A 12695-nucleotide genomic window follows, 5' to 3' on the forward strand; every position below is an offset into this window, starting at 1 on the left:
ATCCCTCTGGGTGGGTGAGAGATTGGGGGCAGCTGGAAAAGGCACTGGGGTGACAGTGGCCACACTCTGAGCAGTGCCTGGCACATGGGGATGGTGGAGGTGGCACATGGGCAGAGCTGGGCACTGGGACACTGGGACACCAGCGCTGTCACCATGTTACTGTCGTGATAGTGAGACTCACACTGAACATTAACCCCACTGGGCATGACTGGGACTCACCAGGGGAGAATATCTGAGGAACCTGGAGCACTCAGGGGACAGAATAAAGCTGATCTTCAATGGACTTCACGCAGCAGGAGACAAGTTTGTCCCATTTCACACAAAGCAAACAACTAGGCAAAACTATAAAAAGGGTAAAATATGCCCCACTGTTTAATAGAATTTAGTCTTAATGGATGTTAGTGGAAAACAAAACACATGATTAACACAAACAGAGCAGATGGTTTAAAATCTGTTGTCAGTCTGGTGATTACATGGGCTATTTTTTCCCCTCACTGTCTCGCTGCACGGAGCAGGTGCAGCTGGGGTCAGTTAGTCCCAGTGCAGTGTACATAACTTACACACCATACAGTAGCTTCAAAATAGAGATCTAGAGCTCAAAAAATAGGCATTCTTCTGCAAAATCAAATGTTTAGTTCCCTTATTGACAATGAGAGCAGCGTTGTGCTGCCCTCAGGTGGCTCAGACAGCGGCAGCTCCACCCCAGTGTCCTCTTATCCCTGACCCAAGACTTGCAGTTCTGGTTAGTAAATATATAGAATAAATCACATTTAAAATATATACATTGGCCTTTAAAAAAAAACATTTACAGTTTATCAACATTGGAAAAAAAAAACCAACTGGGCTTGTCCCAAGTTGACTCGTGAGAGTAAAAATCAGTTTTAAAAGGTTTCTGTGAACCTCTTTATAAAGTGCCACTGGTTGTAGCTATTTGAAATCATCATGTCCATAATGTGGCACTCAGACACAGGCAGTGGATGCACTCAGTGTGGGACAGAAATCAGAGCCAGGGAAGAAGTGTCTTACCTGCCTCACACTGACCTCAAGTCCCAAACAACAATGGGATTTTACGTTTTTTTGGGGCTTATTGTCTTTGCTTTTCAGCCCAGAAACCAGGCTGGCACCTCTTGCCTGGCATAGCTGCCCTCAGGAGCAGAGACCCTCAGGAATGCTCAGGTGGGCTTTGCCCCCCTTCCATCCAACAGCACAAGGGGCTGCAGACAGTCCAGTCCAGCTGCAAACTCCCAACAGGACTGGGAAGCAGCTGCCTTCTCAGCCTCCTTCTCCCTCTCTGGTTTGGATTTGCATTGGTGATTTTTATTTTTTTTTTTAAAGAAAAGGGAAATGCGTGGAATTTTCTTTCCCTTTGTTTGGAATTTTTGTAGCAAATGGCACTTCAGCACAATCTTCGGTTCCCTTCTGGTGCTCTGATGCTTTCATTTGCTTGGCATGCCGAGCGCGAGCCAAGTTCGGGGCTCTTGAACATATTTAGCCATGCACTAGTGAGCAGATCCTGCGAGAGAAATCTGTCTGGGAGCGATGCAGCCGCTCTCCCGCCCGGCTGCAGGGAGCTCCGGGCTCCCGAGCCCAATTCCCGGTGCATGCGGGGTCAGCTCCCCCGCCGGGAAGGAAGGATCGCGTCCCAAGGCTGCTACTGTAGAACAATGCTCGCGGCAGGGTTTGTGCCAGCAGCTCCCTGCAGGGAGGGGCACTGGGAAAAGGGACTGTTTTCTCCCAAAAAAAAAGGGATAAGGGAGGGGAGAAACGAATTTAAAAGCGTTAATCATGCTGCTGCTGCTGCACTCTGGAAGGACCAGGGCGGGGGTTTGCGTAGGCACTGTGTTGGCAGAGGGCAAACTCCACTGAGCAGCATGATCCAGACGGACTGGCCCAAATTCCCAGGGTTTTGGCACTGCCATTACCATCCTCATCACTCTGGGAAGGGGCAGGAAGGCTCACACATCCAGCATGGCCATGGCAGAGCATCCGCTGCTCTGCAGGCTGTGCCAGCCCCATCTCGAGGGGTCTGTGGGTCCCACTGGAGGGATTTCCATCCACTTGGATTCCACGCTGCCGATGCTGACGCGTTTGGAAAAGCGGCAAATAAAGCAGAAAGGTTTCTTCTCGCTCTGCAAGCTGCCAAATTGCAACAAGCCCTGTCTTCTTTTAGCTGCTGTCAGGCCTGGCCAGGGCTGCGGCGGCACAGTGAATCGCCAGCTCCCTGGCGGCGGCCCGGGGAGGTCTCTCCTGTGACACTTTGTTGGCAGGGGATAAATAATAAGACGCAGGACTCTGACAATGCAGTAGGGAAAGAGAAAGGTCCCTTGTGGAGGCTCCTTAGCTCTGTGCAAGGGAGCAAGGGCTTCTCCGTGGCCTCCAGCACTGCATGTGCAGCCCCTCTGGGCTCTCCTCCTGCTGCCAGTCTGGTGGGAAATGCCTGACCCCCTCAGAAACCGGCCCAAGGCCACGCTGTCACATGTGACACAGAGCCAAGGGTGGGCAAGGAGGGCAGCTTCGTTCCCAGCCTCAGTGCGAAGTGTGGGGAGGGAGGCGGCTGGAGAGAGCTGCAGGCACCGCTCGGTGCTGGATCCACTCTTCCCCCATCATGAGGGGCACTGCTGGAGCAGCCGGGGCGGGGAGGGGAAGGAGGGAGCAAGCCTCAGTCCAGCATTGCGTCCAGCTGGTCAGCCAGGTCGTCGAACATGTTGCTGATGTCTTCCAAGATGTTCTTGGCCGAGTGCACGGTTCCAGGGTGGCTGGGGAGGAGAGGGAGAGAGTCAAAGCACTGCTCAAAGGCTGCAGGTGCTCATGGGGAAGGTTTGGCCAGGCTGGATCTGACACAGCAGCAGGAGCTCAGCACAGAGCTGGGCTTGAGCATGTGTGACCTGTGTGGTGCAGGTATGACATCCCCATGCACAGTCTTTCTCCTGCCCTCCCTGGGACCTTTCCAACCCCACCTCGAGAGGCCCAGCCCCAGCATTTCCCTCACCTCTCTGCCTCCTCCACTGTGATCTTCTTCTCGGCCGCCTGCAGCGTGGCAGCCAGGCTGGAGTTGGTCTGCTCCAGCCGCTGCTGGGCCAGGGTGGCCCCCGGGGCAGCTGCCAAAGGCTTGGCTGATACCTTGCTGCCTGTTTCCATTGTCAGTGAGCCAGGACCGGGCAGGGCCCCGATCACATCTGGCACCGCCTCGGTGGCCGCCCAGGGGGCAACGGTGTGGCGGGAGGGCTGCAGGACCTGCTGGTAGATGGTCTTGGGTCCAGAGAAGACGAGCTTGGTGGATGCCACGGAGGTGTGCTTGGCAGGGACATCTGCAAAGGAAGGAGACTCATGGTAGGTGGTGGCACAGGTCCTCCCACACCAACATGGGAGGAAGCCCCACCACCACGTTGGAGACAGCTCCACAAGCCCCCATACCTGGAGTGGGTGTCCTCACCACAGCTGTGCCAACCAGCTCTGTGGGGCTGGGGGCTTTGGTGGGACTTGGGGCCTTCTTCATCCCTTTCTCCAGCGACAAGATGCTTTTCTCTATCTCAGCAATCCTGAACTCCACACTGTCATCATCAAAGGCATCCCCAGCCAGCGTGGGCTGTGGTGCTGGTGCTGAGGTGGGGGGGCTCGCGATGCTCACGGCTTGGGCCTGGGCATACTGGGGTGTGGGGGTGCTCCCCGCCTCGGCCTGCCCCGCCATGCTGAACGCCTTCAGCACCGCCTGCAGCGGCTCCCGCTCCCTGAAGCGCGGCCGGCGCTTCACCGTGTCCGACTCGGTGAGGTTGAACTCCAGCACGGGCGGCTCCTTGCTGACAGCGGGGGCTGCTGGCTCCTTCCCACCGGAGCCCTGGGGCTCTGCTGGCTGGGAACCAGGCTCCATGTCCGGCACGGCCGCGTCAGCCTTGGAGTGCCCGCTGGGCTTTGGCCGCTGTTTGATGGTTAAATTGCCTTCTTCTGCAAAGGGGATGCACTCACTGGAGCTGTTCTGGGACGATGAAGAGGAGACCCCCGGCTTGGCCTCCTCCTCAGTGTCTGAGCAGGCATCTTCCTGCTCACCCTGTGCAGCCACCTCTGTCATAGGAGCGCTGGGCTCACTCACTGTCCGTCTCCGTGGCTTGCCGCTCTCAAAGGGGTCCCTGCTGCCATTGGAAAGTGTGGCACCGCTGGTGTCACTGCCATCGTGGGACCCCTCACCCACATCTGCCCGGGGGAGACAGTCCTGAGTCAGGTGCAGCGGTTTTGGGGCCAGGAGGGGCTTGGAAGGACTCACACCCGGTGTTCCCTCCAGTGCAGCCGCCAGGCTCTTCACTGTCCTGCCACGGCCAGCATCGCTAGGGGTGGCACCTGCGTCAACCGCGTCCTGAGGGGCTGTGGGCTGGCGCTCGGGGCTGGGGGGCTGCTCCCCGTCTGCCTCGGCAGCGAGGGCGCTGGACACGGAGCTGAGGCGCTTGGGCGGCGGCGGGGGAGGCCCCTTGCGCTTGGCCCGGATGGCGAAGGACTGGCTGCGGGTCACCTTGGCGTCCGCCTGCAGACAGGCCCGCGGCATCTGGCTGCGGCCCGGCCGCCGCGTCAGCGTGGCGTAGGAGCCCAGGGTGCTGCTGGGGGCCCCCTCCTCCTCCTCATGCTCCCCGTCCGACAGCGCGTAGCGGTTCAGGCTGTGCGAGCGCTTCTTGTGCTTCAGGCTTTCGCCTCCGTTGTGATGCTCCCCAGCCGTGGGGGCTGTGCTGGGTGGCTCTGTGGGGCCACACTGGCTGTGCAGGTAGGAGAAGCCTTTTTGAGCTGACGTCTGCAGGCTGCTCTTCTGTGCAGGGGAAGGAGAGATGGAGGGGAGATGTGCTAGGGCCTTGGGCTGCTCTGCTCCCAGGACGGACGGGGCCGTCGGGGATTTCAGGGAGACGTGTGGGTACATGAAGACGTACGGGGCTGTTCCCTTGCTGGGAGTCTGGGGAGGAGTACAGGGAGTGACCGCTGGAGTCCCAGCTCCTTTCTGAGCCGCAGGCCGGGTGTACTGATCCGTTCCTTCGGGCAGGTTCCTCTCCTTGAGAGGGCTGCCCCCGCCGCCACCATTGGCAAAGCCGTTCAGCCCCTCGGGGGACACGAGCTTCCCGTAGGGCTCGGGGCTGGGCCGGCCCGGCAGGCTGGCCGGGCTCTCCTTGCTGCGGGGGGGTGCACAGGACTGCCCGCTGCTGCTGCTGCTCTCGCCGCTGCCCAGGCTCTCCTGCGAGGGGCTGGAGAGGCGCCGGGACAGCACGTTGTCCTGCGAGTGCCCCGAGCCCCGCGACCGCACCCCGATGCTCTCCTGGCTCCGTGACATTCCCTGGCTGCTCTTGATGCCGAGTGTGTCGTGGCAGCTGTTGGACATGGCCGTCTGGAGCTCATAGCTGAGCTCACTGTCCTGGAAGGTTGTCATTTTGAGCGCGTGTGGGGACTGGCACTCCCCGTTTTCCAGCGACTCAATGGTGACAATGTCCAGGGAACCGGGGACTTTGCGTCTTGCCAAAGTTGCTTCTGCTTGATTGAGGCTTTTGCGGAGGTCTCTGAGCTTCTTGACAGCCAACATGATCTTCTTCTGGTGGCCTGCAGGAAGGAAAGGGACATTGGGTCAGCTCCAACCCCCAAGGCCTGTTTCCAGGCCAGGAAGAGTAGTTATGTCACACATGGGGCAAAGGCCTTGGGGTTATCTAAACCCTGCCTATGGGAGGAGACAAACTACTGCTGGCATCTACCTAGCTGGGCCCAGCTCCAGCTGGCCAAGGAGAGTTCTTAGGGACAGCCAGGAACTGCCCTTTCCAGTGCTCAGGACATGCCTGCACCTCCCAGCCTGAGGCAGAACGGGGTGTGGGGACCTGGGTGGGAAACTTGGCTGCCCTGGGCCACTCCAGCATGGCAGGAGGGACTCACCCAGCTTGTTGATGCCAATCTCTTGCAGGTCTTCCCATGTCAGGTCTGTCACGATGGTGATGGAATCGTAGCCGTTGTTCACCAGCTTTTTGTGGTACTGGGGCAACCCAATGGCACTGAGCCAGTCCATCAGGTCAGCCTGGAAAGAGCACAGAGCCACTGCCATGAGCACTGAGGAATGGGCAGCACTTTCAGTATCCCCTCCCTGCCCAGGAGACTGTTTTTAGGGTGTCTCTGATTCCTTTAACACAGTCAAAGCTATTCACTTACAGACCCCATTCTGTCCTATCCTATCCCGGGGTCAGAGCGCTCTCAAGAAGGGGGTGACCAAAGCCTCAGTGCCAGGGACTCACCGGGATGTAGTTGGGCAGCCACTCAGCAATGCTGAGCTGCCCAATTTCTGTAGAGATCTTTTTCCTGTGGCCTGGTTTGGTCACACCGATGGCTGTCAGATCCTAAGGGGAGCAGAGTGGGGCCGTGGTCAGCAGTGGAGCTGGGGGCAGGGAGTACCCACAGCTGGCAGCTCTGGGTGGGGAAGGACCTGCCTCACCTCCGGGGTCATGCGGCTGATGGTGGGGACATCGTAGCCAGCGTTGATGAAGTTGAGGGTGTACGACTCCAGCTGGAACTCACGGAGCCAGTTGTAAATGGCTTCTGCATCCTGGGGAGAGGATGGGACACAGAACAGCCCATGACTGGTGGCTGCAGGGGCTGGAAAAACCTGACTGCTCCAGGCAAGATGACAGGATCTCCCTGGGAAAGACCCACTTGTGTCCTGAAGACCCAGTTCCCCATGTCTCTGGTGCAATAAGAGCTGGGCTGAGTGCCCCAAACATGGCCCTCTCACCCAGCACACCATTCCCCAGTTGTTCCAGTTACCTTCCCCTCGAGGAGCTGCTCAGGACGCAAGAACTGGTGGGAGAAGACCCTGTCTCCAGGGGGGCAGCTGCCTGGGGTCTGGAGGCCCTGTGGCCCTGGCAGAAATGAGAGAGGAGAACTGTCACAGGGGCACTTGAACAGTGAACAGCCCCTGGGGCTGTGGGGACAGCTGTCCCCAAGGCCCCATGGAGTTGTGACAGCCCTCACCTGCTGGGGAGGTCCCATTGTGTGGCTCTGATCCCAAAAGGTGTTGCTGGAGGTTGTCACCGGTGGAGGGCAGAGGCTGAGGGAGAGGAGGAGTGAGTGGAGGAAGGACCCAACTCTGGAGACCAGCTTTGTCACACCCTCAGGAGCAGAGTGGTGGTCCCCATGCCGGGCTGCTGGTCACAGCTTCACCCTGCAACAGGCTGGCTCCCAGCAAAAGATCTGGGCAGGATTTGGCTCAGGGCCTTTTGTTATTCTCTCAGGTGACACAGCACATGATGGAGATGCTGTGTGATGCCAACCACAGCCTCCAGCTCCACTCAAAAAGGCCAGCTGTGCTTTGGGGAACAACTAGGGTGTCCCCAGGAGCATCTCCCTGCTGAGTCCTGGCAGCCAGTAGATGTTTGGTGTAGGATACTCAACTCCAGCAGTCCCTCCTTTGCTAGGAGGGGGCATGGAAGGGGATGGGGCTCTATGTCCAGCCTGAGCCAGCACAGGGAAGCAGCACAGGGGAGCAGGGGCTGTGCCTACCCTGGCATTCTCGATGAGGATGCTGGTGCTCTGCCCATTGGTGCCCTCGGTGCTCTGGCCGCTGCCGGCGCTGCGGATGCTGCCGATGCTGCCCTCGCTGCCCACGCTGTTCCTGTCTCCTGCTGCTGGGGCAAGCAGGGAGCCCATCAGCACCTCCCCAGACACAGGGCACTGTGGTGCCCAGCAAGGAGCCAGTGCCAACACACTGATGCCACTGATCTCCCAAAGATCCTCCAGCCACAGACAATGCATCAGTTCCCTCCCACCTCCCAGCATGTACAACACAGACAGGGTGACCCGGGTGGCAAGAGACACACAGAGGGCTGAGACACAGGGAGAGAAGGGGCTGCTCTAAGGGCTCCCCAAAACTCCCTTTTCCTACACCTGCTCCCTCTCATCTGGCTGCTTCCCCATGGAGAGGTGGAAGGAGAGTCTCCCCCTGTGCCCCTGGCCAGGCAGGGCTGGGAGCAGGGGAAGGTCCCCAGCCCCTCTCCCTCCCCAGGTGCTCCCCTGACCTGAGCTGTCAGGGCCTGGGGCCGTCCGGCTCAGGGTGAGGTGACCAAAGGCCGCTGGGCCGCTCGGGGCTGCCGGGTGTGGACACTCATCAGGGAGGTGCTGCAGCCCCCCAGGGGGGGCTGGCAGGGCCCCGGGGGGACCCTGGCGCTGCTGCGCGGGTGCCACGCGGGGCACAACCATGCCTGCGTGCAAAGACAAAACACACGTGGTCAGAGCTCATGCAGGAGGCAGGGACAGGGGGAGAACTGAGCACAACCCCCAGAGGAGTGTTCCAACCATGGTGACAACCCCTGAGCCTTCCCTTCCCCCCTAGCTAGGCAGGGCTGCAGGGCCTGTCTGACAGGAGGTGCTGGGAAGGCTGGGAAGGTTTTGCACAGGGGACTGTCCCCAGCGTGCTCAGGATGGCCACTGACCTGTCCTCTTGCTGATGACCTCAGCAATGGAGGGGGGGAAGTACCCGACCCGGTCGGTGCCTTTCTGAGCGTCGTGGATGTGCCCCTTCCATCGGCCATCTGGGTGCTGCTCCAGGACCTGCCATGGGACAAGAGGGATGGGGCTGGTACCCCGGGCATGGTGGGGCAGGGGGATGGGGAGCAGAGAGCAGCCTCACCGTGATGACATCTCCTGCTCGGACGTTGAGAGCAGTTGGGTCATGGAGGTTCCAAAAATCCTTCAAAGCTCGGACCTTCAGGATTCCTGATGCCTCTGAAGGCAAGGGACAGAGGAAGAAAGGAGATGCCATAGCACAGGGAGGAAAGAGAGGAGTCCAGGGAGGGCAGAAGGAGAAAGCAAGAGCAAGAAGAGGAGAGAAAAAAACATTAATATTGCAGAAAGGCCTCAATCCCCAGACACTGCTCCACACGTAGGATAGGGGCACATATGAGAGGGGGACTGGGATGCTGGCGCTGATTTAGGCTGTTCAGGAGGAGCACTGGGAGCCCAGGCAGGTCCCAGAGGGAAGAAACCCCTCTCAGTGCCATCCCCACCTCACCTCTCAACAGCTGCTTGATGTCCTTGCTGGCGTGTGAGGTGGTGAACTGGTTGACAATGTCCAGTGCTGTCTGGTTGTAGGTGTTCCTGATGTTCACATCAACTCCACCCTGCCCAGGAGAGGACACGGTCAAGGCCAGCTCCCTGTCTGCCACCAGACTCAAGGGAGGCAAGGGACTGAGGGGAAAGGGTGCTGAGTGACGCCCCCAGCCCCATCCCCACCATGCTCACCTCCAGCAGGAGCCGCACCACCTCTGTTTTGCCGTAGAGCGCGGCCTCGTGCAGGGCTGTGCCTGTCTTTGTCTGCTTGTTGATCTCAATCCCAGCCTTCAGCAGCTGCCTGGTAGGAAGGAGGGAGAGGCATGAAAGAGAGGAGTCCAGGGAGGGCAGAAGCAGAAAGCAAGAGCAAGAAGAGGACAGGACATCGGGACCAGGCACTCAGCTGCTTTACGACAGGAAATGGACAACACCTTGCACTTGCTTTGGGGATGAGGGGCTGAAGCCTGCAGGAGGAAGGTGTGTTTGGGAGGAAGTGAGACTGAAGCCATGACGGGTTTTTCCAGAATAAAGCAGGGAATTACCTGATGATCTCCTTGTGCCCGTTCTTGGCTGCCAGATGTAGCGGAGTGGTGTAGTTGGGGTCAGTGGCATCCTTGGATTGTCCCTCCAGCAGGGCGACACACAGATGGCTGTTCAGCAGCAGCTGGGCCACCTGCATGAGACACTGGTAAGCAATGGGGTGCAGGTACCCCCACCTGCAGCCTCCCACTGAGGGCTCATCCCTGGGGCCAGCCCACCACTCCCCATCCTGCCACTCCTTCCATCCACAGCCCCAGGCTTGGCTGGAGCTGGACAGTGCTTGGCATGGCCACACTGTCGTGAGGGGCTGCAAAAGGTCACAACAGCCAGAAATAGTCTTCCCATAATCAGGCTTTTCAGACCAAGCCCTAAAAACCTCCAGTCTCTCCAGCCCAGAGCGACTCTCAGCATCTCAGGGCAACCCAGAGGCACAGAGCAGTTATTTTTACTGCCCTGTTTATAGCTGCAGACATTACAGATACTCCAAAAATGGAAATATCCCCCTGGTCCCCTCCGAGTGGGGCACAGAACAGTCTGGCTGGCTGTGCTCCATCCCAAACCAATGGTGCTGGCAGGGCCAGGGTCTCACAGAGCACCGTGTGGCCCTGTCCCCAGGAACTGTGCTGGGGACCTGGAGCAGGGCTGGATGCTCAGAGCTTGCTGGGATTAGCCAGCTCAGCCTATCCATGCTTAACTGTGAGCAAAGCTGGGGTGGGTGGGGGAAGGCTGTGGAGAACCAGGAGCAACAACTCCTGGCTTCACTCCCAGTCTAACACTGTCCTGCTGTGAGGTCAGGGGCAAAACCCACAGCTCCCAGGTTCAGGATCAGGCTGTGTCTGGCCACGGGAGGAGGCTGCTGCTGTCTGCCAGGCTCTGAGTCTCATGGTGGAGGGAGAGCAGCTGTGGCCAGACCCCGTGCTTTGCTCCCAGAGGAGCCAGTGGGCTCCACAGCAGCCCCTGGAGAAGCCCTTGGTGCAGGGCAGAGCCCACAGCACTCACCTTCAGCCTCCCGAACTCGCAGGCCAAGTCCAGCGGGGTTTTCTTCGCCTTGTTGATGAGGCACGGGTTGGACTGGTGCTGGAGCAGCATCTCCGACTGCAGGGGAGCAACGCGGTGCAGGGGCTCAGCATCCCCCTGCAGCCTCCCTCCCACCCGGCACGGCGGGGTCTGCCCCCACCCAGCACCCCAGAGAGGGCACATGGTGGCTCTGCGCTCTCACTCACCACCTCGTAGTGGCCGTACTGCGCCGAGAGGTGCAGCGGGATCTGCCCGTCCAGCGAGGCCATGTTGACGGAGGCGGCGGCGCGGAGCAGCAGCCGCACGGGCTCCAGGCGGCCCTGCCACGCCGCGTAGTGCAGGGGCCGCATCCCTGTGGGCAGCGCGGCTCAGCAGGGCTGGACACGGCCCCCGGCGGGCACAGGGGGCTGGGCCGGGGGCCGTGCCCGGGGTCACCCCTTACCGTTGCTGTCCTTGATGTCCACGGTGGCCTGCGCCTCCAGCAGCAGCGAGATGAGGTCCAGGCTGCCGCCCAGGGCTGCGTGGTGCAGCGCTGAGAACCTGAGGCACAAGGAAGGGCTCAGCCCGGCCCCCAGCCCCACTGTGCTGTCCTCACAGCACCCCCTGCACGGGGACGTGGGCTGGGATTGTCACTGGCTGTTCATGGTGACATCCTCCCAGATTCGCCACTCCCAGTGCCTCAGATTCCCCATGGCAAAACATTGATGAATCCCTCCAAGCTGCCTGTGCCCCAGGGCTCAGTGAGGGATGCAGGCACACTGTGTACCTTGGGAAACCCCAGTGAGAGGAGTCCCTCACTCCAGGCCCTCTGTTGGGGGAAACAGGCAGGATGCAGAGAGATGCACCTCCCCTCTCCACGGGGCAGCCAGGCAGCCACAACGCTGCCCACAGCACCCGGCAAACAAATCGGCCTTGTGGCCACTCCTGCCCCCTCTGCCAGCTGCCCCCTCCCCATGCCAGCAGGGCTGCCAGGAGCCCATGGCAGAGCGTGGGAGGCCGCCGGTAATGAAAGAGCCCAGTGTCTTGGGGCTGTGAAAGGGGCCTGTCTGCCTGGCACTCCCCCGAGCCGTCACGTGAAGGGCCAAGGCCAAGAGAGGGGTCCCTGTGCCACCGGTGATTAGCCCGTGAGCCACTCCAAGGGACACGGGGGGCTCCTGACAGCACCAGCCTGGGGCTCCAATGGGCTCTGCAGTGCCCAAACCCAGTGCCAGGGACTCAGCTCATCCAGCATGGCTCTCCTCATGATCTGCATCCCCAGATCCCTGTGCAAGTCTCAGCATTGCAGGAGGGACACTAACCCCAGAAGAGAGGGCTGCTCCTTTCTCCAGTGCACACACCATGTCCTGAGCCACAGCAAAACCTCTGCCTCAAAGTGTGGATGTGGGGGGGGTACAAAATCCCCCTGACCCATCTCTGTGGGGTCTCACTCGCCCTGGGGTGGCTGCACAAACCCACACTTGCCTACCCCATCCTCTCCAAGCCCTGAGCAAGGTGATGCCAAGGACACCACCAGCACCTTGGCTCTCCCAGAACACACACTGCCCTCCCCATGCTCACGTCTCACCTCCCCATCATCCCCTTCCTGTGCCCCAGCGAAACCCAACACCCTGCCCGTGTCCCTCGGGCAGGGAACAGAACCTTTACCCCAGCTCCCACCATCAGCCTCCTGGAGTTGCCCAAGCACAAACCCTGTGCCCTATCAGAATCAGATCATTGCTTCTATTATTAAATTCTTTTTCTATTAAGCTCCATCTGCACAGTATTATTTTAAGACGAAGCCATCCTGCATGTTCCCAACCCCCCACTGGCCTGTTAGGACTCATCATGGACACCTCTTCCTACAGAGCCCTCCAAAAGAAAACATGTAGAAATTAGGTACAACAACAGCCCATAAAAACAATGCTAATGACTGACAGGTCAGAGTTAATTCAATAAGAATAATATGCTTATTTATTTTATGAGCCTTTGTGGTTTCTTTAACTCTCAGTACCCAGTTTATTAAGTACTTGGATTTTGGAAGTGATGAGCTACACAAATATGCTGTGGTCACTGGGCAACCTCATATTTTCTTTCTCCAACTCCCCCCAAAA

General features: G+C 59.2%; 1 protein-coding gene across 3 annotated transcripts in view; it reads right to left on the reverse strand.

The window, feature by feature from the left end:
- Window positions 1-2656: 2656 nt before the first annotated feature.
- CASKIN2 (CASK interacting protein 2) overlaps window positions 2657-12695 on the reverse strand; it is a 28805-nt gene continuing 18766 nt past the window's right edge. Inside the window, exons 3-20 of one of the 3 annotated variants that reach the window (XM_054278920.1) lie at window positions 11048-11145; window positions 10812-10957; window positions 10588-10683; window positions 9591-9721; window positions 9241-9349; window positions 9011-9119; window positions 8630-8715; window positions 8433-8550; window positions 8019-8201; window positions 7504-7625; window positions 6976-7051; window positions 6769-6863; window positions 6440-6550; window positions 6243-6344; window positions 5890-6028; window positions 3415-5565; window positions 2990-3308; window positions 2657-2756 (exon numbers count right to left, since the gene is read on the reverse strand). In XM_054278920.1, coding sequence (XP_054134895.1) covers window positions 2660-2756; window positions 2990-3308; window positions 3415-5565; window positions 5890-6028; window positions 6243-6344; window positions 6440-6550; window positions 6769-6863; window positions 6976-7051; window positions 7504-7625; window positions 8019-8201; window positions 8433-8550; window positions 8630-8715; window positions 9011-9119; window positions 9241-9349; window positions 9591-9721; window positions 10588-10683; window positions 10812-10957; window positions 11048-11145 — 4288 coding nt within the window. In that variant the 3' untranslated portion in view covers window positions 2657-2659. Of the gene's footprint in view, window positions 2757-2989; window positions 3309-3414; window positions 5566-5889; window positions 6029-6242; window positions 6345-6439; window positions 6551-6768; window positions 6864-6975; window positions 7052-7503; window positions 7626-8018; window positions 8202-8432; window positions 8551-8629; window positions 8725-9010; window positions 9120-9240; window positions 9350-9590; window positions 9722-10587; window positions 10684-10811; window positions 10958-11047; window positions 11146-12695 lie in introns of all 3 variants that reach the window. The other 2 variants (XM_054278919.1, XM_054278921.1) reach the window with 2 other exon arrangements.

This window comes from Melozone crissalis, unplaced genomic scaffold (assembly GCF_028551555.1).
Source record: "Melozone crissalis strain CALT ecotype California unplaced genomic scaffold, PUWL_Pcris_2 ptg000026l_1, whole genome shotgun sequence".
NCBI lineage: Eukaryota > Metazoa > Chordata > Aves > Passeriformes > Passerellidae > Melozone > Melozone crissalis.